This window comes from Malaclemys terrapin, chromosome 1, assembly GCF_027887155.1.
Source record: "Malaclemys terrapin pileata isolate rMalTer1 chromosome 1, rMalTer1.hap1, whole genome shotgun sequence".
Classification (NCBI taxonomy): Eukaryota; Metazoa; Chordata; order Testudines; family Emydidae; genus Malaclemys; species Malaclemys terrapin.
In genome coordinates this window covers 230,641,765-230,667,999 of record NC_071505.1, presented here as the reverse complement: position 1 = coordinate 230,667,999, position 26,235 = coordinate 230,641,765, and the positions used below count along the sequence as shown (strand labels likewise).

General features: G+C 43.6%; 1 protein-coding gene across 2 annotated transcripts; it reads left to right on the top strand.

Moving 5' to 3' along the window:
* Nucleotides 1-545: 545 nt before the first annotated feature.
* On the top strand, nucleotides 546-24,481 carry LOC128825962 (regucalcin). 2 transcript variants are annotated; one of them, XM_054008878.1, is made up of 8 exons: nucleotides 546-771; nucleotides 2,640-2,725; nucleotides 5,650-5,815; nucleotides 12,208-12,390; nucleotides 13,522-13,737; nucleotides 15,376-15,507; nucleotides 22,648-22,802; nucleotides 24,143-24,481. In XM_054008878.1, exons 3-8 carry the CDS (start codon nucleotides 5,653-5,655, stop codon nucleotides 24,191-24,193), a joined length of 900 nt encoding a protein of 299 aa, XP_053864853.1. In that variant the 5' UTR covers nucleotides 546-771; nucleotides 2,640-2,725; nucleotides 5,650-5,652; the 3' UTR covers nucleotides 24,194-24,481. The 2 variants fall into 2 exon arrangements, with proteins under 2 accessions (XP_053864853.1, XP_053864844.1); XM_054008869.1 differs by lacking the exon at nucleotides 2,640-2,725 and having other exon boundaries at nucleotides 549-771.
* Nucleotides 24,482-26,235: the final 1,754 nt, after the last annotated feature.

Sequence of the window (26,235 nt, the reverse complement as noted above, 5' to 3'; positions counted from 1 at the left end):
AGGAAGAGACCAACCCGGCTGGGAGCAAAGGGGTGAAGAAGGTGGGAAGAGAGGAGCTGCCCTTACACCGGGCTGGAATCATGCCTTGGAGAATGCCAGGCGGGCTCCCTAATCACTGAACTGCCCCCGTGGCTCCTCTTTATCGAGCCCCAGTTGCGGGCTTCCACCTCTGGCTGCAGAGGCACTAGAGCGGCTCTCAGCCTCTGCAAGGCCCGGCCTCGCCTTCGAGTCTCCCCGCAAGCAGCACAGACGCGGCGGCGCCGCAGCCACAGTACAGGCGCTGCCTGGGCCGGGGCTGGCTCAGCCCCGCCGCGAGACAACTGCCCAGCGCCCCTGTACCCGGGCTCCGCGCGGCCCCACGCGCACGCACTGGGGACCATCCCGGGGGCGCGCGCGCGCCTCTCGGTCCCGGCACTGGCGTGGGTGGAGAAGTCTCGTGAGGAGCGCGCGCCCGGGAGAGGCGCTTGCAGGGTCTGAGGCTGCTGCTGGGGGACTTTGGCTGGGGGCGGCGCCCAGGCTCACCTCACCCCACCCCACCCCCGCCTGCAGGGCGCGGACCGGCCAGTGGTCGGCCGGCTCTGCCCTGCACAGGCCTGGGACAAGTGCTGAGCCGGCCCGCTGACCCCAGGGCGGGGAGTAGAAAAATGCAGCGAGTGATCTGCGTTAACCAGTAACAGAGTCAGGGGCTATAAGTGCTTAGTCCTCGCTGAGGCTGCAGCCAGCGCCGGAGCAAAGAAACCCACCCAGCTCTTGTGTCTTCCTCCGAAGCAGGTACCGGGAGGGGTCTGGAAAGGGGCCGATCCCTAGCCCAGGGCTCCTTCAGACGGGGGGTTTGAGTGCAGCTGGCCGCGTGCTTGGCCAAGGCAGCGCGACTGCATTCGTGTGCGTGTTTCCCCAAGGGACTTCTTCATTTTAACGGGCTGTTGTTTCGCGGGACCGGGGTTAACATGCGAGCCGTGGGTGGAAATTAATCTTAGAAGTGCATCAGATGCTGGGAGTGTAGTAAATGGAAAGGTGAACGGGGAAGCTAGCCGTGTGCTGCCGGGATGCGGTGACTGTTTGCAGTGTTTTGCCTAGCAGTGATTTGGAAAGGTAGTAGATGTTGCATTCAGAGTTAGGACATAAAACGTTGCCTCTCTGAAACATGTTTGAAACTTAGTATTTTCCTTTGCCAGCTGCAGCTTCTCTCTTGTCTGATTTGCCTTGGCAACTTTTGAGACCTTGAGACATGGAAGACTTATCTTAGGCAAATATTGTACTACAGGTTCTCCTGCTGTGGCTCAGACATAATTTCAAAGATAAACGTATGTCTAGACATTTACATAGCTATGTAGAGAAAATGAGCCAGCTGGTCTCACGATCTCAGGTAGTGGCTTAAATGCCAGTAATACGGTGTTCACTCCGGAATCTTGTTTTTCGAATTCATGAAAGATATAACCCACTTTGATATGAAGCAAAACGACTCCACGGCTACTGTCAACAAGCCAACTGCTGATATTTATTTATGTAGGCACCACGTATAGTACCTAACATATTTACATAAGGGTGGTTTTTGCCATGAGGGGGAGAAGAGTTGCCGTGAATTGTGTACAATTAGATGAACAAAGGAAAAATTCATGCCCATAAATAAATTCCGAAAATACTGTTTTGCACAGATGTTCTGTATTTATATATAGGTGCCAGGAGTACTCCTGTTCTTTTTGTATATATGTAGCAATCTGATCCTGCAAACACTTGCATGTGTGCTTATCACTAGTTATATTAGTAGTATCAGTAATTCTGAAAACACAATACATCAAGTGTATAGGTGACCAGTGGGATTTAGAGGACTAAAGTTCATATTAAACATCATGAACTCCTTGGGGCCTGACTACGCTATCAAGTGTAAGCTTAAAAAAGAAAAGAAACCCCCCATGGGGGAAAAGTAAAATCCCGGTAAAAAAAAAGTAAAAGCACGGTATATGAGTAACTCAGACTAAAAGGCCTAAATTGTCCAAAATGAAAACTTTTCTATTGTGTGGGAAGAACATAATAATGGAGTCCTCCGCTGAGTCAGTCATTTAGGCTTTTACCATGCTTCTGAATCTGTCTTAGGTACTCATCGACAGTCTGTACTCCATGTTCACCTGTTTTACAAGACTGTTAAATTTTGTTCAGAGCATACCATGTAAGGTATCATTTGAAAACTCATGATTTGCTGATAGTTGTCCTGGTGAAAATGTGTGTGGCAACATTGTATGTAAAGATATAAGATTCCACTGTAGGATGTTATCAAAGACATGTTCTGGAGAGCAGTCACACAAATAAGTTCCTCATAGGCAAAAGGCTAGCCAACACCTCAGCCAGGTGTCAGTGAAATCAAATGGACCATCACCTGATTAAGTTAGTCTTAAAGGTGCCACAGGACCCTCTGTTGCTTTTTACTGATTAAGTGGCTACTCTTTGGCATGAGAGGGTGTGACAAAAATCTACATTTTGACAATGAAGCAGTTTAAGGTTTCTGGACACAGGTTTTCTGTCTCTGGAACATCAGCTGGAGATTCTTGTGCAAGAGAAAGGGCTATAAGAGGAGAGGGCAGATGCCCCCAAATAATTTCTCTCCCTTGTTTTCTACCAATATCATCATCAACCCCCTGCAGAAGAAAAGAAGCAACATTGGACTGGTGGAGAGATCCTGACTAAAAGAGTTTCAGCCAGTAAGACCGCTGGAACATCTAGGACAGAGGTGGGCAAACTAGGGCTGATCTGGCCCACGGGACCGTTCTGCCCGGCCCCTGAGCTCCTGCCCTGGGAGGCTCGCCCCCAGCCCCTCCCCTGCTGTCCTCCCTCCCCTGCAGCCAGGGCCGGCTCTAGCTTTTTTGCTGCCCCAAGCAGCAAAAAAAAGCGCCGCCCCCCGAGCCCCCCAGCTGAGCGCTGCCAGAACCCCCCCCCGAGCGCCGCCCCCCCCCCGCCGAGCGCCGCCGGAACCCCCCCCCAGTGCCGCGCCCGCGCCGCCCCCCCCCCCCCGACGAGCGCCGCATGCCGGAGCCTGCCCCCCGTGCCGCCAGAACCCCTCCCAGCCCCGCGCTGCCCCTCCCCGCCGAGCGCCACCCAGCGCCGCCGGAGCCCGCCCCCCGCCGAAACGCCCCCCAGTGCCGCCGGAGCCCGCCCCTGCCGAGAGCCGCCGGAACACCCCCCCGCACCGCCAGAGCCCCTCCCTGCTGAGAGCCGCCTTAACGCCCCCCCACGCCGCCAGAGCCCGCCCGCCGCCGAGAGCTGCCGGAACGCGCCCCAGTCGGCGGCGGGCTCCGGCGGCACTGGGGCGCGTTCCGGTGGCAGAGCTGCCGGAACGCGCCCCAGTGCCGCCGGAGCCCGCCCCCGCCTGCCGCCGAGAGCCGCCAGAACGCCCCGCGCCGCCAGAGCCCGCCCCCGCCGAGAGCCGCTGGAACGCCCCCCCACCCGGAATGCCGCGCTCCCCCCCACCGCCCCTTACCAGGTGCCGCCCCAAGCATGTGCTTGGGTGCCTGGTGCCTGGAGCCGGCCCTGCCTGCAGCCTCAGTTCTCTGCCTGGGCAGTGGGGCTGTGAGCTCCTGGGGCAGCGCAGCTGCAGAGCCTGGCCTGACGCGGTGCTCTGTGCTGCATGGGGCGCAGCTGCCTCTCCTGGGGCAGCCGTGCTGTGGGGCGGGGGAAGAGAGTTGGATAGAGGGCAGGGAGGTTCGGGGGTGGTCAGGGGCTGGGGGTGAGGATGGGGTGGGAGTGGTCAGGGGGCGGGGAACAGGGGGGAGCGGGGTTTCCATGGGTGGTTAGGGAGAAGGGGTGGTTGGATGGGGCTGGGGTGGGGGTGGCAGTCAGGAATGAGAGGAGGGGTTGGATGGAGCAGCAGGGGGCAGTCAGTGTGGGGGTTCCGGGGGTGGTCAGGGGACAAGGTGAAAGGATGGTTGGATGGGGTTGGGGTCCCGGGGGGACAGTCAGGAAGGAGGGAGGGGGTTGGATGGGGCGGTGGGGGGTCCGGGGGCACTCAGGAGCCAGAGAGCGGGGGATGGATGGGGCAGGGGTCTGGGGTGGTGGGGGCATCAGGGGGTGAGAAACGGGGGGTCGGATGGGGATGGGGGCCGGGCCATGCCTGGCTGTTTGGGAAGGCACAGCTTCCCCTAACCAGCCCTCCATACACTTTCTGAAACACGATGCGGCCCTCAGGCCAAAAAGTTTGCCCACCCTTGATCTAGGGAGAGAGACCTTTCCTTTGTGTTCAGCTAGCTCTGAGGTCCCCTAACTGTGGGGCGTGCCTCTTTGGGGGGGGCAGGGAGGAACATTTGGGGTGGCGTGGCAGGTCTGGGTCAGCCCCCCCAGGGGGAAGGGAGGAAGTACTACCGAGCCCTGCTTCGCCCCTCAGCTCTTCTCTGGCCTCGCTCCTGGCCCTGCTCCCGGCCCTGCTCCCAACTGTGGCTCCACTCCCAGCCTCGGCCCCCTAACCCCTGCCCGCCTCCCCTCCCCAGGAGCCACAGCCCTTCTCCCAGCTCAGGGAGGGGGAGCATGGACAGGTGTAAGAGGCAAGTGACCCTGAAAAGTTTGGGGATCACTGATCTAGCTTGTTAAGTTAGTTGTGTTTTACCTTTTATTTCCTTGTAACTAATTCTGATTTAATGTGCCTCATTACTTGTACACCACTACCCCGATATAACGCAACACGCTATAACACGAATTTGGATATAACGCGGTAAAGCAGCACTCCAGGGGGGTGGGGCTGCGCACTCCGGTGGATCAAAGCAAGTTCGATATAACACGGTTTCACCTATAACGCGGTAAGATTTTTTTGTCTCCCGAGGACAGCATTATATCGGGGTAGAGGGGTAGTTACTTAAAATCTGTCTTTCTGTAGATAATGTGTTTTGTTGTTTTATCTAAATGAGTGTGTTTGGATTGAAGTGTTTTGGAAACTCCATTTGGGATAAGAAGATTTATGAATATAATTTTCTATTAAGAAATGACAGACTTTATATGAGCTTGTATTGTCCAGGAGGGGGCTGGACTGTACAAGATGCACATTTCTGGGGGAAGTCTGGGACTGGGAGTTTGCTGGTGTTGCCCTGAAGTGTAATTCAGGAGTGGCTGGATATAGCACTCATACCCTAACGTTGGGAGTGATTTACATGTAGGAGGCTGTGTGAGAGCAGACCAGGAGTGGTCGCTCTCACAGCAAAGAAGTGAAAATTAAAAAGCACCCCAGGTTGGGGAATTGAGGGGACGCAGCTACCCATCAGTCAGATTGTACCCTCAGTAGAGTCACACTTTTACCAGTTAATTTGCTTTTTCAGCAACTGTCCTATTTTCCTGAGGGTAAACCTCTTCTATAAGACTTCAGTACCTACAATCAGGGTTAAGTTGATGTTTTTGTTTTTGTTTTTTTCCTGCGTCCTGATCAGAAGTCACTGTCCACTTCATTTGCTTACTATGAGGGAAGAATAGCAGCAACTTGATAATCTCCAAAATAGGTAGATAAGGTTCTCTTTAGAGAGCATCCTGCACTGCCATGTTCACAGCATGAAGGGGAAAAAATAAACATTAATATTTTTCATTCAATTTCATTTCAGCTTTAAATTGGATTTCAAGCTGATTTCCTTTTACACATTAATGTTTTGCTTTGCTGATTTGGAATTCTTTTTCTCTCAGGAAATGTCATCCGTTAAGATTGAATGTGTTGTCAATGAGAATTGCAAAATTGGAGAATCTCCGGTCTGGGAAGAAAAGGAAAGCTCACTTATATATGTGGATATAAGTGGTAAAAAGATTTGCCGATGGAATTCATTCACCAAGCAAGTGCAAAGTGTTTCTGTGGGTAAGAAGCTGCTTTTAAAAGATGCCGTGGATTGCTAAAATGTAAATTTTGTAGTATATATTTTTTTCTTTGGATTGATAAAACATGCCTTTCCATAAAGCTCAGACTCATGTGCATAAAGAAATTAGAAGTGCATAAATACTGAATAATTCCATGTCATTTAGTGTTAGGGGAAGAAAGAATATTCACTACAATTCATGCCCACGCTCCTTTGGAGAAAAGGAGTGGGCTTTGCAGTGTATCTTGAAGACCAGTAAACTCATGATTGGCTGGACCCAGTCCTAAGCATTATTTTTTTTTCTGTTTTGTTTCATTTAATATTTAAGTTTTTGCTATTTGGTTACATATAATTGTTCCTGTCTTTTGAATTTTATAGTACCAGTTGTAATCCATTTTCCTTGGCCATCTATTTAGACCATAAATGGTATCCACATAGGTTCTGATCCTGCACCATTAAATTGCAAGATCTAATAAACTTTACATTCATTCCAAAAAGCCACTAGCATTCATTATTGTGAAAACAAGGTAATATACTTGTGAACATCATGCATAAAACTTAGATCATCTAACCTGTCTAGTATGAATGAAAACATACTTGAATAGATAATTTAAAATTCTAAGTAATAGGATTTCCTTTTTGTACAATTTTTTTTATTAATCATGAATCTGTATTGTAAGAAAGTGATTCCAGTTCATAAAGGTTTGGTTAACTTAGTCTGTCCATCAGCAGTAAATTTAGTAGTTACTTAATTTAAACTTGAAGGTAGTCATGTCTTCCTTCAGACTTCTGGTTTGAGGACTGGACAAAAGGCAGTAATTGGCATCTTGCAGGTTATAGAGTTCTCCTTTGCTGACATTTCTAATTCTTTTATACTAGTATAGAGTTCCTTGATACTGTCTATACTTGTTGGACATGTTGGATATTTTTTCCATATACTTTCCTAGCAGAAAATGATTAGAACAGGGGTCAGCAACGTTTGGCACGCGGCTCACCAGGGTAAGCACCCTGGCGGGCCGGGCCAGTTTTATTTACCTGCTGACGCCGCAGGTTCAGCCGATCGTGGCCCCCACTGGCCGCGGTTCGCCATCCCGGACCAATGGGGGCGGCGAGAAGCCGCGGCCAGCACATCGCTCGCCTGCACCGCTTCTTGCCACCCCCATTGGCCCGGGACAGCGAACCGCGGCCAGTGGGGGCCGCAGTCGGCCGAACCTGCCGTGTCAGCAGGTAAATAAAACTGGCCTGGCCTGCCAGGATACTTATCCTGGCGAGCTGCATGCCGAATGTTGCCGACCCCTGGATTAGAATGTGTGCATCTATGCTTCTGTTTCCACATCTCTGCTAGCCCAGTCGTATGCCTGAGTCCCATGCATTTCATTTATACTGTGAAGTAATTTGTGCAAAATGTTATATTGCATTTCTCTTACAACCTATAAAAAGACCTTTTGGTGATTAGTTTCTATGCTTCTTCCCTGTTCTTGTCCGATATTTATCCCATCTTTTACTGGCTATAACCAGTTGAGGTTATTCTTCCTTACTTTGTTTCTAGATAGCTTTTATAGAAACAAGATCTTTCTACTAAAATTTTCTTTTCTGTTTTTGTTAATTCCTTGTTAATCACCTGTAATTGTACCTAATAGGTCAGTTGAGCGTAAAATAACCAGGGATCATTTGCTAATTCTCTGCTCTACTTAAATCCCTGGAAAGATCTGCCACCTACTCATTTTATTTTAATTTTTTTTTTTTTTTACAATATTACTAAACTCCATTAATATTTTCTGTGTTCTAATGGTACAATATCTAATGGAGAGAATGAAGCTTAGATTTCTATGTACAGCAGTTATCTTAGTTACTTTATATTCAGTTTTTGCATCTTGGTTAACAACTTAATTGTCTGCCCTCTATAACACTGATAGAGAGAGATGCACAGCTGTTTGCTCCCCCAGGTATTAATCACTTACTCTGGGTTAAATAATAAACAAAAGTGATTTTATTAAGTATAAAAAGTAGGATTTAAGTGGTTCCAAGTAATAACAGACAGAACAAAGTAAGTTACCAAGCAAAATTAAACAAAATACATGAGTCTAAGCCTAATACATTAAGAAATTGAATACAGGTAAATCTCACCCTCAGAGATGTTCCAATAAGCTTCTTTCACAGACTAGACTCCTTCCTAGTCTGGGCCCAATCCTTTCCCCTGGTACAGCCCTTGTTAGTTCCAGCAGACATCTTAGGTGAAAAGCAGGGATGTTCTCATGACTGGGACCGAGTTTGTTCTGTTCCAGCGCCTTTTATATCTTTGGCACAAGGTGGGAATCCTTTGTCTCTCTCTGGGTTCCCACCCCTCCTTCTAAATGGAAAAGCACCAGGTTAAAGATGGATTCCAGTATCATGTGACATGTTCACATGTCCTGTGAGCCCCCCTCCATTCTTTCAGGACTGGCCCGCACGTATGCAGTGGAGGTTTGCAGGTAAACTGAGGCATCATAGTCAATGGGAGCCATCAAGAGTCTGCCCCACACTTTGCATAATTACAATAGGATCTGAGTTATATTTCATATTCCTAATTTCAGATACAAGATTGATACATGCATACAAATAGGACGAACACACTCAGTAGATTATAAGCTTTGTAATGATACGTTACAAGAAACCTTTTGCATGAAGCATATTCCAGTTACATTATATTCACACTCATTAGCATATTTCCATAAAATATATGGAGTGCAACATCACAATAGCAACTCCTTTTTATACATCTAGTCATTTTTCCACTTTAAGTATTTTTACAGGAACTCTATGGTTATCACCTCTGACTCTTTATTAGAACCCTAACAGCCTTAAGATCTTTAAGCCTGACCTATTTTTAAAAACATCTTAGTTACAGTTAGTGGAGTTTAGCTGTAAGCTCCATGTTGTCCTGGAGATCATGTCAGTTGAATAGCCTAATGAGGTGAGAATCCCTTTTGCGGTCTTAGTTTTTCTAAAGTTTTTTGAGAGCTTTTTTTTGTGCTGCAGGCCCGTTTTGGCTTCTGTCTGTGTTCCACATTTCTCTTTATGTAAGTAGCTCATTCTTTTCCCCAGCTTCCTAGGGTAGGCTTGTGACACAATTTCTCCAGTCGTCTTTAATCTGTGTTTGTAGCTGTTTCAGGCCATGTGAACACAAGTTGCTGTTTTATAATAATGAAGTGTTCTCTTTTGTAAAATTAAATTGGAGCAGTGAGTTTAGGCTTACTTACAGCTTAAACTGTCATCCCGTGTCATGATTAAGGCTACGTTTCAGTCATGGGTATTTTTAGTAAAAGTCATGGACAGGTCGCGGGCAGTGAACAAAAATTCCCAGCCCCGGCGTGACCTGTCCATGACTTGTACTATATACCCCTGACTAAATCTTGGGCGCTCTGGGGCAGAGAGCAGCCTGGGGGTGCCGCGGGTGCCCTGGGATAGGGGCATAATATGGAGTAATATGGGCAAAAAATCATATTAAGTTTAGTTAAATATAGTAACAGTATTTGGATGTTCTCACACACAGTTAGCTTCCAACTTATTACAGAAATAGTTCTTAAAATGAGCATCTGAATTGCCTTACCTTCTCATTTTGTGTATCTATTTTTATGTACTGTATTATGTTTACCTATCTAAACATGCCCATCAGTTTAGTAGCAATTAGCTGTAGAATGTAAATGAAAACTCAGTACATATCTTAACCTTGCACATTTATTTTTTTAATTATTATTCTGGTAAACTCAGTTTCACACTACTGTAAATATGGTGGATTGAGTTAAATCAAAGCAATTTAAATCACGATTTTAATCCTGATTTAAAATAAACAACCGGGAAATCTTATTTAAATAATCGATTTTAATCTTGTTTTGCATTTATACTTTTTTGCTATGTTCCTAAAGAAAGGATGATTCTCAGTGGTTGATATAATTTGGTACTTTTTGCCAATCAGTAGGATACACTATATATGGACACACTTTATTTAAGCATTTATATAGCTTAACATACATTTATTCAGTCTTAATTTTTACCTTTTTTTTTTATTGTTAAAAAATGATGAATGGCTCATTTCTTATTTACTTAGATTTTTTTTAACTGATGATTTGTGTCAAGCTGTATTTGTATAGAACAGGGGTTGGCAACATTCGGCACACGGCTCACCAGGGTAAGCACCCTGGCGGGCCGGGACAGTTTATTTACCTGCTGACGTGGTAGGTTTGTCTGATCGCGCCCCCCACTGGCCGCGGTTCGCCGTCCCAGGCCAATGGGGGCAGCGGGAAGCCACGGCCAGCACATCCCTCGGCCCGCGCTGCTTCTCGCCGCCCCCATTGGCCCGGGACGGCGAACCACGGCAAGTGGGGGCCACGATCGGCCGAACCTGCTGCGTCAGCAGGTAAATAAACTGGCCCAGCCCGCCAGAGTGCTTACCCTGGCGAGCCGCGTGCCGAACGTTGCCGACCCCTGGTATAGAAATTGGAATTCAGTTAAGTGCACAAAAACAGCATTTTTAAATGTTTTTAGTTAAATAAAACTACCTTACATGTACTGGATACTACATAAAAAAATAAGTTTATTGAAACATGTTTTGCATTTAAAACTAGCTCATTATATTAAAGAAAGGAAGTATTATCTGTAGTTATTGAGTTCAAGTGACTGTTCCTGGTCACCACGTTCTTCCAAGATTTTAGAATTAGTAGATTTCATTCTTTCACACCTGATTTTTATTCATAGATTGGAAGAGGAAAACGAGCATTTTTGCTTTTTCAAGAAAATTTCAATTCCTGGTCAGTTTCTCAACTTTGACTGAGCTAGTCATTGAGCTGAACTAGTTGAATAAATTTGAAATTAAGAAAATATTCTCTGTGCACCTGCAAAAGAGGCTACTGCTCTCAAAAGCTGGTTTAGCACTTCAGCGAACTCTAGTTCCAGGTGCTCTGTCAGCTACTTTCACTAGTTCAGTGGTTTGACTTTCTTTTAAAACTTTAGCAGAGAATTTGTACTTCTTGAATATTATATTTTTATAATTAATTTATGTGATTTTAGTAGATTATAGTTTGTTATAATTTCAAACATAATTTTAAACAGGTTTTATTTTTAAAAGAGAAATCTTTTTAATTGAAATAAAAAGATAATTTTAAAAAATTGATTTTTATGCATCCTGATTGCCAATCCCTGTGCTATAAATAAACAATGTTTGGCACGTGGCCCACCAGGGTAAGCCCCTTGGTGGGCCAGGCCGGTTTGTTTACCCGCTGCATCCACAGGTTCGGCCAATCATGGCTCCCATTGGTCGCGGTTCGCCGCTCCAGGCCAATGGAGGCGGCGGGAAGCGGCGCGGGCTGAGGGATGTGCTGTCCTCCACTTCCCGCCACCCCCATTGGCCTGGAGCAGCGAACCGTGGCCAGTGGGAGCCGCGATCGGCCGAACCTGCGGACGCGGCAGGTAAACAAACTGGCCCGGCCCGCCAAGGGGCTTACCCTGGCGAGCCATGTGCCAAACGTTGCCAATCCCTGTTATAGCATATCTGATCAACTCTTCGTTTTCCATATAAGCTTTTTGTTCTGTGCCTAGCAGAATGGGGTCCTGTTCAGGACTGGGTCTTCTAGGGTCTACTGTAATATAAATAAACAATAATAACAGTATTACTAGCAGTATTGCAGTAGCCCCCAAAGGCCCAGCTAGTTTATTGTTACTGTAGATTTTTAGCACTACAATCTGTAATGCATTTATCTTCACAACACCCTGGTGAGATAAGTACTATTATCCCCATTGTACAGCACCGTACAGAACTGAGGCGCACAGAGAGGGGATGACTTGCTCAGGTCACACAGGAAGTCTGTGCCAGGGCAGGGAGTTGAACCCAGGTTACTCAAGACCGGGGCTAGTGCCCTAACCATTGAATTATCCTTCCTTGGTAGGTACTTCTATATCTATACAGGACAATATGATGCCTTCCCCAAGGAGCTTGCAGTCTATAAATTAATTCAATATATAATTTGAATACTTTTGTGTGTGCAATATTAGTTCATAGTTCTCATTAATGGAATTCCATAAGTGTGTACTAGCATGTACATACAATACAAGCTTCTTGTGTGTCGTGACAAATGCTACTTGGCTCGTGAATGATAGATGGACCATGTCATCCAGGAAGGCCCAGATTAATTAAAGTGAGATTAATTATCAATTATTATTCATGTTTGTGCTAGAGCAGTACTTGGTCAAAAACGTTACAAATAGAAAAATAGCATCTGGATATGAATGAAATATTTGTTAACCTTGGTTATGAATGTGATAAGCAATCATATGTTGGTTACAGGTGGCTGATTGCTTTTATCTACAGTTATAGTATTTTACTTCTCCCCTGACCCCCGTTTTCTTATGTTGTCTCTAGATGCTCCTGTTAGCAGCGTAGCCCTTCGGAAATCTGGGGATTATGTTGTTACCCTAGGAACCAGGTTTGCTGCTTTAAAATGGAAAGACCAGTCAGTAACCACCATTGTTCACGTTGACAAGGATAAACCAAACAACAGATTCAATGATGGGAAAGTGGACCCTGCAGGGAGGTTTTTTGCAGGTATGCTGGACATAGGAAAAAATTACTGAAGAGGACTGGGAACTAAGATTTTAGGGACAATTTGTAAAGAACCCTGGCAGATGCACGAAGTGTCTGTTCAAGTCGTGGTAGTCTTCTTACTTCCAAACCACACCAAATCTAATTCTAAAATGCAATATTGATTTAATCCACTTTTAAAAATGTATCACCCCAGAGCACTATTCTATTATTATTATTTTTTTTTTTAAGGGAAGTTCTTATTTAGAACTCGCATAGTATAAAAATTATTCTCTTGTCTCAGATGTTGGCATGCATGACTTGTTTTGAATGCACTTGGAAAATACCAATGCAAATATGTTTACAGTGGAAAACTTGCCATGCCAAGTTATTGTTTGTTTCCCATACACTGAATATAGATATTTGTAAAAACAATGTAAGCATATAGCAAAGTGTTTTCAAAACTGGGAGAGTGTCTGAAGTTAAACCTTGAAATTTCAAATGTATATTAATTTTCTCTTACCGAACCCCCCCAAAATTATCTCTATATTTGTGGCATAACTTGTCATTTAAGATTTTGAGACTTCTGTAGCCCTGATTCTAAAGTTAGTGCAATTTTTTCCTATGTTTGTGGGTTTTTCAGGGAGGAAGGGCATTAAATTGTGATGACCATCTTAATGTTTGAAAACACTAGGTAATTAACAATGCTAGCACGATTGCCTTCAACTCCTTTGCAATTGCAATTAAAAAAAAATCTTTAATTTTATTTGTCATCTTTTGTTAAAGGCACACAATCAAATTTGCCTTCTCCCTTTTGGTTTTAACTAAATCTCTTTTTTGAATGTTTTAAGGAGAAAACCTAGTCAAACTTAGAGGGAAGTTTTATGTCAGAGGCAGTCATCGCCACTATATAAGGCAGGGGTTGGCAACCTTTGGCACGCGGCTCGCCAGGGTAAGCACCCTAGTGGGCCGGGCCAGTTTATTTACCTGCTGATGCGGCAGGTTTGGCCGATCGCTGCTCCCACTGGCCGCGGTTCACCATCCTGGGCCAATGGGGGCGGCGGGAAGCAGTGCGGGCGAGCGATGTGGTATAAGGAGTGCATTTGATTTCTGTGGAGCTGTGCTTTCTAATGAATGACCCTCTCATTCCTGTAGGTACCATGGCTGAGGAGATTCGACCTGCTGTGCTAGAGAGACACCAAGGCGCTCTGTATACACTCTTCCCTGATCATTCTGTAGTGAAGCACTTTGATCAGGTGGACATCTCTAATGGCTTGGATTGGTCACTGGATCACAAGACTTTCTTTTACATTGATAGCCTGTCCTACTCTGTGGATGCCTTTGATTATGACCTGCAAACAGGAAAAATTTGTACGAATTCTTTTCTTATGCTAAAATATTTTAAAGTTACTTTCTGTGCAGTTTTTTCTTTAACTATTAAGCAAAAAATCAATTGTGACCCAGGCCCTACTTACGCTGGTGGTCCTAGAATATTGTTTTTTGAGTTAGTTTAAATGTGGTTTGGTTTCATCCATGCTGGACATCAAAACTCTGTTTAAAACAAGTTAGCAGAAATCGGGTTAAAAAAACAGCTCATCTAAGAAGGTTCCTGGCTCAGAGTAATTAGATGGGTTGGTTCATGTTAGGACATTATTGAATTATATATCGGGGGTTCAAATAATTGATCTGGAATAATTGTTAAAATTCATTTTATCCATTGCAATCTATGCTGAGCCTGTAAATTGTACATTCATTGATTATACACTCACAATTCACTTCTAATGTTCCTGTGTTATCAAGTGTGAAGCATTTTTGCCTCATTATACTCCAGTGGTTATGCTGTCTGTTATTATGAAACAGTAGGTGAATTAGCAGAGAAGTTAGTGCATCTTTTCAAAGTATAAAATGTGCTACGCTTTTATAGTATGTGCATTCATATTTTAAAATGGAAATCCCTAACTGAAGAAGATCCTAGAGAGCCAACCAACCGCTGAAAAGTAGTAACTCAAACATCATCTTCCCCCATTTATGGGGGGAAAAACAACAACAAAAATCCAACACCACAACCTTAAGGTCTTTTCACAGGCATGGGTAAATGGAAAAACTCCACCAACTTGGACTCTAACAATTTGATTTAAAGTGACATGAGCCATAATAATTCGCTTTAAAGGGATGCCATCAGTTTGAAATCTGGTCAGTTTTAAAATTGAGTTTAAAGTAGTTTTAGGTACGATGTCTGCCTCAAGTCCCATTGCCATATTGGAGGTTTACAATCACATTTTTCTATTTTAGAAAGCCCCACGCAGGAAAAGGAAACCTACGAACAAACTGACTCTGACAGTCAATTGTCAAAACGCAGAATAAACAAACTAGAACAGTTGGATTTTGTTTTGTTAATATCTTGTAATAATAGTGGGTGGTAAAATGTTCATATAAAGTGCAATTTTTTTTTTTTAATTGACAGTGTCTCTTTGAGTTCATGGTTTTCCCAACTTTGTTGATTTATATATTTTGAATGTCAGCTTTGTGTTGGAACAATTGGTGGTGTGTTCTGGGAATCTCTTTATTGAGATGGCTCCAGTTCTCAGTTTGATTGAAAAAATCCAATTATGAAATGGCCCAGACAGCTTATAAAATGTTGTACAGATGGAAAAGAGTCAAATTTGGAATACCCAAATTATTAATTCCTATAATATATTCAATAGTTCCCTAATTTATAGTTAGGGAAAAAAATATGGTTGACACATCAGAAGAGAGCACCAAAAATAATTGTTGTGTTTTTGACAGTCAGACTGACTTGCAGGCTGTCAAGCTGAATAATAACCATCTGCAGAAACAAACCGAACTTATATACTCTCTCATCTGCAAGAGTGCAGGGAGCTGGATTCAGTGCAGTATTAGAAAATCATCCTTCTTAGCTATTTCTAGGAGTATGACTTAGGAAAATGTTAACTCACAATAACTTAATATCTCACTTAGTGTACGATGCCCATTGATTTCCTTTTGCAGCCAATCGCAGGAGTATATACAAGCTAGAAAAGGAAGAAAGCATCCCTGATGGAATGTGTATTGATACAGAAGGCAAACTCTGGATAGCCTGTTATGATGGAGGGAGAGTGATCCGGCTAGACCCTGAGACAGGTAAGTCCTCTCAGAGGATGAACTGAAATTTTGCATAAAATAAGCTAAGGGGTAGTTGGATAATGTGCTTTTCTGGAAGTGTGTTTGTGCTCATCTACTGTGGATGAACAGCTCTTATGTTAAATGCTCATTCCAACACGAATTTTGTAAATATATTTACATCTTCTTTGATAATGGCTACAAAAAATGATGTGGGATGGTTTAAGAGGAAGAACTTTAAATGAAAAGTTTAGTCTTGTCATGGATATGTAATCTTTGTGATCAGCATGCTAGCTTCTGCTAAACATATAAAAATGTGTACCCACTGAAGAGTTCTGATAGCAACCAAACTTGATGGGTTTTACATATTCATTAAGTAATAGAAGCTGCTCAAGTATTTTTCCAGCTTGGCCATTAGATGGTAGTGTAGCTGAACTGTTTCTATAATTCCCCATATTTGTTGGCCTTTGGTTGATTATTACATTTGTTTGAATTAGCAGTCTTACATTTTTTTCAGTCTGAGACCAGTGTTTACTATGCAGTAACTCCTCGCTTAACGTTGTAGTTATGTTCCTGAAAAATGCTACTTTAAGGGAAACGATGTTAAACGAATCCAATTTCCCCATAAGAATTAATGTAAACGGGGCGGGGGGGGGGTTTAAGTTCCAGGGAAATTTTTTTCGCCAGACAAAAGATGACTGTTTTTTTTGTTTTGTTTTTTTGTATATGTATGTATGTGTACACGCGTGCGCACACACACACACACAGTATAAGTTTTAAACAATTTAATGCTGTACACAGCAATGATGATTGTGAAGCTTGGTTGAGGTGGTGAAATCAGAGGGTGGAAGTGGGTGGGATATTTTCCTGGGAATGCCTTGCTGCTAAATGATGAACTAGCACTCGGCTGAGCCCTCAAGGGTTAACACCTTGTTGTTAATGTAGCCTCACACTCTATAAGGCAGCACAAATGGAGGGAGGGGAGACAGCAAGGCAGAGAATTATAGAATATTAGGGTTGGAAGAGACCTCAAGAGGTCATCCAGTCCAATCCCCTGCTCAAAGCAGGACCAACACCAACTAAATCATCCCAGCCAAGGCTTTGTCAAGCCGGGCCTTAAAAACCTCTAAGGATAGAGATTCCACCACCTCACTAGGTAACCCATTCCAGTGCTTCACCACCCTCCTAGTGAAATAGTGTTTCCTAATATCCAACCTAGACCTCCCCCACTGCAACTTGAGACCATTGTTTCTTGTTCTGTCATCTGCCACCACTGAGAACAGCCTAGCTCCATCCTCTCTGGAACCCCCCTTCAGGTAATTGAAGGCTGCTATCAAATCCCCCCTCACTCTTCTCTTCTGCAGACTAAATAACCCCAGTTCCCTCAGTCTCTCCTCGTAAGTCATGTGCCCCATCCCCCTAATCATTTACGTTGCCCTCCACTGGACTCTCTCCAATTTGTCCACATCCCTTCTGTAGTGGGGGGACCAAAACTGGATGCAGTACTCCAGGTGTGGCCTCACCAGTGCCAAATAGAGGGGAATATTCCGAATAGAGGGGAAATTGCCCGATCTGCTGGCAATGCTCCTACTAATACAGCCCAATATACCATTGGCCTTCTTGGTGACAAGGGCACACTGCTGATTCATATCCAGCTTTTCATCCACTGTAATCCCCAGGTCCTTTTCTCCAGAACTGCTGCTTAGTCAGTCAGTCCCTAGTCTGTAACAGTGCATGGAATTCTTCCTTCCTAAGTGCAGAACTCTGCACTTGTCCTGGTTGAACTTCATCAGATTTATTTTGGCCTAATCCTCCAATTTGTCTAGGTCACTCTGGACCCTATCCCTACCCTCCATCGTATCTACCTCTCTCCCCAGCTTAGTGTCATCTGCGAATTTGCTGTGGGTGCAATTAATCCCATCATCCAGATCATCATTAATAAAGATGTTGAACAAAACCGGCCCCCGGACTGACCCCTGGGACACTCCACTTGATACCAGCTGCCAACTAGACATCGAGCCGTTGACCACAACCCATTGAGCCCGACCATCTAGCCAGCTTTCTATCCACCTTATAGTCCATTCATCCAATCCATACTTTTTTAACTTGTTGTTAAGAATAATGTGGGAGACCATATCAAAAGCTTTGCTAAAGTCAAGTTATATCACATCCACCACTTTCCCCATATCCACAGAGGCAATCAGGTTGGTCAGGCATGACTTGCCCTTGGTGAATCCATGTTGACTGTTCCTGATCACCTTCCTCTCCTCCAAGTGCTTCAAAATGGATTCCTTGAGGACCTGCTCCATGATTTTGCTGGGGACTGAAGTGACGCTGACTGGTCTGTAGTTCCCTGGGTTCTCTTTTTTCCCTTTTTAAAATATGGGTACTATATTTGCCTTTTTCCAATCATCCGGGACCTCCCCCGATTGCCACGAATTTTCAGAGATAATGGCCAGTGGCTCTGCAATCACATCAGCCAACTTCCTCAGCACCCTTGGATGCATTAAATCTGGACCCATGGACTTGTGCATGTCCAGCTTTTCTAAATAGTCTTTAACCGGTTCTTTCACCACTGAGGGCTGCTCACCTCCTCCCCATGCTGTGTTGCCCAGTGCAGCAGTCTGGGAGCTGCCCTTGTCTGTGAAGACTGAGGCAAAAAAAGCATTGAGTACTTCACCTTTTTCACATCATCTATCACTATGTTGCCTCCCCCATTCAGTAAGGGTCCCACACTTTCTCTGACCACCTTCTTGTTGCTAACATACCTGTAGAAACCCTTCTTGTCACCCTTCACATCCCTTGCTAGCTGCAACTCCAATTGTGCCTTGGCCTTCCTGATTATACCCCTGAATGCTCTAGCAATATTTTTATACTCCTCCCTAGTCATCTGTCCAAATTTCCACTTCTTGTAAGCTTCCTTTTTGAGTTTAAGCGCACCAAAGATTTCACGGTTAAGCCAAGCTGGTTGCCTGCCGTATTTGCTATTCTTTCTGCACATCAGGATGGTTTGTTCCCGACAGACAGAGACACACACTGTGTGTGAGAGAGAGAAAGATATGCATTGCCCCTTTAAGTACGCTGACCCCACTGTAAGTACAATGCCTTTTAAGTAGATCAGCAAGTTGAGACAGCAGCTGCTGCCAGCAGGTTCCCTCCGTTCTGAGCCCTGTGGTGTCCCACCCCTGCTCTGTGGAGATGGGGTGCTGGGGAGGGGGACACCCTGACATTAGCTCCCTCTTCCCCCCCCCCCCACCTGCACAGCAAGCAGGAGGCTCCCAGGAACAGCTCCAAGGCAGAGGGCAGGAGCAGCACATGGCAGTGGGGGAGGGACAGCTGAACTGCCAGCAATTGATAGCCTGTGGGTGGCTGCTGCACAGAGAACTTAGGGTAGCGGGGAGCTAATGGGGGGCTGCTGGTCCACCCTGGTTCCAAGGCCCCACCAGCTAGCTCCAACGGGCTGCTCTTTCTGCAAGCAGTGGACAAAGCAGGCAGCTTCCAAACAATGTTATAAGGGAGCATTGCGCAACTTTAAATGAGCATGTTCTCGAATTGATCAACAACATTAACCGGGATGACTTTAATTGAGGAGTTACCATATTGGTAAATAGTCTGGAAGAAGGGGTAAGCAGTGAAGTGACAAAAATGACTGATGACACAAATTTATTTAGATAGTGCCCCATTTTGACACATGTACAAAGGTTACCTATGTTCCACTCACTTTTATTGTTTAAATTATCTATACCATAAATATAGAATCATGGAACGGAGGTTATAAAGTTCTTTAAAGAGTCCCACAGCATTTTAACTTTCCAGCAGGAATAATTCGTAATGCACAGTCAGGTATTTGCCTCCCTCATTTTGAATCTTTGTCACATGTAACTTCCCACATTTGGGACTTGGTATGAGAGGTATGATTAAGTTAAGTCAAGCTCAGAAAAGACTGTAAGGAACTACAGAGAGACCTAACAAAGCTAAGTGAACGGGCAGCATGAACGCCTATGAAATTCTATTTTGACAGAGACAAGGTAGTACGTATTTTAATTGTATTGTCTATACATATTGCTTGATTTTGAATTAACTGACTACTTAGGAAGAAGACCTGAGCATTACTGTGGACAGCTCCATGAAAACCTCCCTGTCTAATGCACAATAGCTGTCAAAAATGCAAACAGAATGTGAATGCACAAGAAATAGAATAGAAAATAATACTGAAAATGTTAATAAAAATCATTGGCGCACACGTGAAATACTGTATTCTCTTCTGTTAAAAATAGCAGAAGTAAAAACCATTCAGTGATGGGTGATGAAGACAATTAAAAGTATTTGACAATTAAAAGAGATTGAAAAGTTTGGGGTTGTTTACTGAAGGGATGAATAAGACGGGTCATGGTAGAGGTGTACAAAACAATGACTGGTATAGAAAAAGTAAGTTGGCTGCTCCTATTTACCCTTTCTTATAACACAAGTACAAGGGATTTTCAATGAAAATGGAAAGTAACATATTGAAAGCTGAGAAAAGCTACCTAAACACAACCTATAGAACTCACTGGCATGAGATAGAATTGAGTCCAAGAGCAGAATGGATTAAACATTTATATAGATAAGGAGAATAAACCCTCACATGTAAGAGCATAAGGAAACCACTAACTGATTGGTTTTAGGAAGAAACTTCTCCTTTTGGTAGGTTATTCCACAATTATCCATTATAGTGTTTCTTGCACTTTCTTCTGAAGTATCCGGTGCTATGCATTGCTGGAGGTAGGATATCAGACTAGATGCCACTCTGATCTAGAGTGGCAATTCCTATGTTTTTCTTCTCTGGAGAAAGTTATAGGGCGTTTAGGTCAATAGAGAACTGGAGTCAAAATGTACTTGGCTGATGTGGGCTTGGACATTTGACACTTGACAATATGTTTGTGTGTGGTTGGGTTTTTGTTCTGAGGGTTTTTTACCCCATTGTAGAGTTTCGTTTTCTTGCTGTCTTTATTTGAATAGATGCTCCCCACTACTTGTCCTTCTCAGTGAAAGGAGTATGGTGTTACTGTCTTATTCAGACTACACATTTGAAAGTCCAGGGATTTAACTTGATATATTTAGTCTGTACCTATCACTTAGTTTATTTTTGATTACTAATATTCTCACCTTTGTCGGTTTGGACTAAGCAAAGATGTCTTTTGCTTCTATGGTTTGGGTGGTTAATGGCCACTTGATGGCTTTTTATTTGCAAACTGGCTGATAAAAAGTTCTATGGCTTTATTTTTAGCCAGTGGCAGAAAAAAAATCATGAAACAATTCAGTTAAGGTGAAGATGACACATTTTTAGAAAGGAGATTTTCAGGTATTATTCAGTGAAATTTGGATTTGGGAGCATTGGGTGTGGGGGTGGATAGACAAGAAAACTTGTTTATTTGGCATTCTTTTTTTAAGCAATTCTTGGAGATAACTGGATTACATAGTGGTCAGGTGGCCCTTGGGATTATAGTATATGCAAGCGCAAATCAAAAGATATCTAGTTTGCATAGTTCAGACAAAATAGGAACCTCTAGTTTGCACTTGCAGTTACAGCGCAGCACAGTAGAGTGTGCTGCATTTCACACCCCCATAGTTGAACTGTGGGGATGTGTAGACATGCCCTCAGTTTTCAGTTTATTTTAGGTATTGTAAAAATGTAAGATGCTATTTATTATATAGATGCAGGGAGCCCAAGATGCTTCTCAAACCATGTGGACTATTCAGAATATACATGGGAATCTTTTTTGTCCATTAGTGAAGCAGACTTATCTTTGTGGGATTAATTTTAAGGTAGTTTTTTAAATGCATCTAACTCTTGTGACAAGAAATTTGCAAAGTGTTTCAATGAGACATGGAAAAATCTCACTCATCCTTTTTTGAAATCTCATTTAAGGACTTGATTATCAAACATGGACCAAGTAACCATTGTTGTTTGTGCTGGTACTTCATTTAGAAAAGGAAATAAGAGTAGCTTGTGGGGTGAGGCAAAAATGCTTTGTTGGCAACTAAAATAGTAAACAAAACACAACCGTGAAATCTTGGCCTGGTGAAGTCATGGCAAAACTCCTTTTGACTACAATGGAGCTAGGAGTTTTCACTCCTGAAGTATTTCACCATAAAATGTTATATTTTAAACTTTCAATACATCATTACATTGTTTCTCTCTGCAAGGATTACTAACATAAAGGAGGGGGAGAGAGAGAGAGGAAATGTATTTAAAGAAAACACAAGACGTTAGCAGAATTCAAGAAAAGTATGAAATATCTATACCCATTACATATTTTATCCTATTTATCATATAAACCCTCATGATTCAGGGCCTAAGAGAAGTACTTACTGACTGAAATTAAAAAGAATTTCCCCCTGTATACATGTTTGTTATGAAGTTTTTTCAAACTTCTTTTGAAGCATCTGGTACTGGCCACTGCCAGAAACCGTATACTTGGGCTAAATGGACCACTAAATGTCAGTATTCTGAGTCTCTGTAATACTTATATAGACATCTGAGTGTTTTACAAAGTTCAGATAAGCATTATCATCCCTGTTTTATGTGGGGCTGATCCAAAGCCCATTGAAGCCTATTGTTGCATGTTTGAATTTAATAATAATACAGGATGTCAAAATAACAGGCTCAGATGGAATTATTTAAAGATTATCAAAGATTAATACAGCACTATGCAGAATACAGAAGCAAAGTTTACTTTACCAGTCTTTGTGAATGGTGAATAGCTGACACTCTGTTCTCTTCTTCATCTTGCATTTATAGGCACACAATATAAAGAGGATTTTGGGTAACAGATAACAGAATTATGAGAGTTTAACATACAAAAATAATGAAAGGCTAATATTTATTAACACAATGGAAAAAGACACCTACTGACTTCAGTATGCTTTGGATCAGGCCCCATTTATGGAAACAAAGATTAAGTGACTTGCCAAAGGCTATACTGGGAGTGAGAGAATCAAGAATGGAACTCAGAATTCCTCCCAACCTCAGCCTGCTAAATTACACAAGTCTCCCCCTTTTCCCTCCACCCCAAACCCTGTATTTCTGTGCAACATAGATTCTATGCTGGTTACTGGCAATTTTGTTAAATTTTTTGTAGAAAATAAACCAACAAAAAGCTATTTTTTTTCCCCCTCCAGGAAAAAGAATCCAGACTGTGAAGCTACCTGTTGACAAGACAACTTCCTGCTGCTTTGGTGGAAAGGATTATTCAGAAATGTATGTGACTTCTGCCTGTCAAGGAATGGATGATGAATCGTTTTCACGGCAACCACAGGCTGGTGGTATTTTCAAGGTGATTAAATTATTTCCTTTCTGTTAAAAGGCCAGAAAGAATTTTCTTATGCATTTTGATTTGAAGTCAAGTGGAGGTCAGTCTGAACATACCATATCACTTAAAACTATTGTTCTTGGTTTTTTTACTTTTAGTTTTTTGGTCCCTACTGCTGTATTTAGAAAATTGCTAGTCTTTTCATGTTTACATGGTAGACTGGTTCTAAACTTGTAATAATACTGACTTAGCTAATGTCTTGTACAATCATCATTTTCTGTACCAAAAACCCTCTACTTTTAAAAAAAATTCCCAACATTAGCAGGGCAAAAACTTGTAGAGAATTTTTGTTTTAATCAGTGACAACGTAGGAGACAATGTGTTATCTACCAAACAGTTATTTATAACTTAGTTTGCTAGTTTGTTTTTTAATTGGTGACTGGCATAGGGCACACATGCCTTGTAGCGCCCTCTGTTCACCAAGTGTGGTGCTGCACGTGCTCCCTGCCTCAATTGTCTCTCCCCTAAGTTTTCTGTTTCTCCCAGAGATTCATGTGACTCTCACTCTGAGTTCAGCCCCCTTCTGGCGAAACGGAAGCCCAAACAAAGTTCTTTTGCCCTGCTTGGGCTCCTCTTCGGCCTATCCTCTGGGCTCAGTTCCCAGCCCCTTCTGGACCACCTTTAAGTCTCTCTGCTCTGGGATAGAGCACTGACTCTCAGGCTGCTTTCCCTGGAGCCCCCCCTCACAGACTCCGCTCCTCTGGGCTACCTTTCAGTCTTCCCTGCCCTAGGATAGAGGGCTGAATCTCTTGTTTCTTCCACACCCTACTTCAGGGCCTTTCACAGGAGCCCATCTTGCTCCCTGTGGTTCCTTCCCCAGACTGAATTTTCTCAGTCCTTTTATGGGTCCCAGGTGTTTCAGCCTTGTCCCCTGACTCAATTAGTCCTTATCCTGGCAGGCAGCTAATTGTTGCACAGGCAGGGCTGATTGAACAGGGTTGGCTAGCCCCAGGCCTCCTGGCTCTTGTAGGGGAAGGCCAGCCTGTTGCACAGACCTTGTGGATTTAAAGCCCTGATCCTGCAATTAACTGCATGCAGGCACACCCCTGTAGCTGTACACAATCAGTTGTAGGATTGAGGCCCAAGTGTGTTTGAAAGAGGGTCGTCAGGAGAATGGACCATGGCTTAGATATTACAGTTCTTTGGAAACAGCAGTGGATTGAAATTAATATCTGGTGATGGGCTGTAATGTAGAAAATTGCAGGATATCAAGTTGGTCGCAGTCCTAAAACAAATTACTCTATGGAAAGATACATGAATCATCACAATTATCTTCTCTCTCTCTCTCCCTTATTTTTAAATAGATAACCGGACTTGGGGTGAAAGGAATCCCACCGCATTCATTTGCAGGTTAAATATTCACTCTTCAGAACAAAGTACACCTCCAAAAGCAGGAACAGCTTAAGCAAGAAACATATTAAACACGTATTTTAGCTGGAATTCTGCATCTCCTGCATTTGAAACCACAGCTCTGTGGGTAGACTTCTGGCAGAAATGGATAAATGAGGCAACTTTTGAAATGCATCAATTTTTTTCAAAATTCTTTATTTTCTTGGACTCCTGTGTAACTTTAAATATCTCCTGTAATTTTCTATAACACTAAAATCACTCTCATCTTAATAAACTTTGGAATATAACTTGAACAGTGGTACTTTTTTTGCCTTTAACATATTTTTTTCGTATTGTTGGCTCTACCATCCCCTTTCTATTTGTAGCTTCTAGTTTCTGTCAGGGATATTGTTAGTAAAAGTCAGGGACAGGTCGTGGGCAATAAACAAAAATTCATGGCAGCCCGTGACCTGTCCCTGACTTTCACTAACAATATCCCTGACAAAATAGGGAGGCAGGTTCAGCATCCACTGCTGCTGGGCTCCCAGGTCCCCCATTGCTACGGTCAGTGGGCACTCCGGGGTTCCCCACTGTTGTGGGGAGTGGGAACTACAGAGTCCTCCTGCCCCTAGGGCTGGGCGGCTGCGGGTCTCCTCACTCCTGAGGTGGCTGGACTCTAATGGGGGTCGCCCGCCACGGCTGGGAGCTGCAGGGTCCCCCAGCCACCTGCCACAGCTTGGCAGCTGCAGGATCTGCCTGCCACCAACTACAGCTGGACAGCTGCAGGGTTGCCCCCACCAGTGCAGGGGCTGGGAGCTATGGGGGGAAAGGGAGGAGGGCTGTTTGGGAGCTCCAGCCCGGCGGTAGAAAATGTCACAGAGGTGAGTGGAAGTCACAGATTCCGTGACCTCCATGACATTATCGTAGCCTTACTTATACCGTATTGAGTCACTGATGAAACATTTTTTTACATTCATTTGCTTTCTATCTCTCTCAAACCAGCTTTCAAAACTTCACATAAATTATCCAGTGTACATTCACAGTAAAGCAAATATTTGTTACTGTAATATAACTTAGCCCAGGATGTTTAATTTTAAATAGCTTGTTTTATATTATTGGTTTTCATAGGTAACTTAGACTTTTATTGGTTAAATTAGTGCCTATGAAAGGTGTCTACTAACTGCATTAGCTAACATAGCCATCCCTGTAACTTCAGAATAGGACCAGTAACTACAGTGGGCAATGCAAACTAGCTTGCACTATCCAGGCAATATAGCTCTTCATCTGCAAGAACCTGGTTTCATACATCTCCCATGTCCATCCATCTCACGCGAGTTCACCTGTAAAAGCATTGGGGGTGCAGGGCTTGTGCTTTTCTTCTCCTCAGAGCAATAAAGAGGAGAGGAGCTGTTTTCCTCTCAAGTTCCTTGTTTATGTTCTGAGGCATTAATACAGTTCACCTGCGCAAACATCTGTTTTTGTTTGTTTTTTCCATTCAACAATGAAATCTATCTTATCCACTTAAGGGTTTTATACAGTACCGATTATGGTTCTTCCTAAGTGCTACACGTACAGGTGACCAGAAAAAAAAAAATCTGGAAAATTTCAGTTTTTCAATAAAAATTCAAATACTGGAAAACTTTGCCTGAAAACTGTAAAATTTCAATTTGGAAATGCTGCCACAGTGACTCGTATCCCTTTCCCCCCCCCCCCCCTCCCCCCCCCCTCCTCTATATGCTGGGCATCTTGGTCAGACTATATCTCCCATGAGGCACTATGGTCTCCCTGTTGGAGAGTCCCGGGCCAACGTGTATCATGGGAGATGTCGTCTGACAAAAGAGCCTGGCCTATAGAGGAGAATGAGGACATGGGGCAACCAAACTAAAACTCCCATGAAGTTCCACAGCAGCATTTCCAAATTGTAATATTTAGTTTTTTGGCTTTTTAGCTTTTGATGAAAAATCAAACTTTACCCCAGAAAGCCAAGACTTCTTTCATGAAAAATTTTAGTTGAAAACCCAATTTTTAATCAAAAACAATTTTGACCAACAACTTCTGAAGGAGCATA

Coding starts and splice junctions, on each gene's coding strand:
- LOC128825962 (XM_054008878.1), top strand. CDS start 5,653: ATGTCATCCGTTAAGATTGAATGTGTTGTCAATGAGAATTGCAAAATT. Junction 5,816..12,207: donor AGTGCAAAGTGTTTCTGTGG/GTAAGAAGCTGC, acceptor TGTTGTCTCTAG/ATGCTCCTGTTAGCAGCGTA. Junction 15,508..22,647: donor CCGGCTAGACCCTGAGACAG/GTAAGTCCTCTC, acceptor TTCCCCCTCCAG/GAAAAAGAATCCAGACTGTG.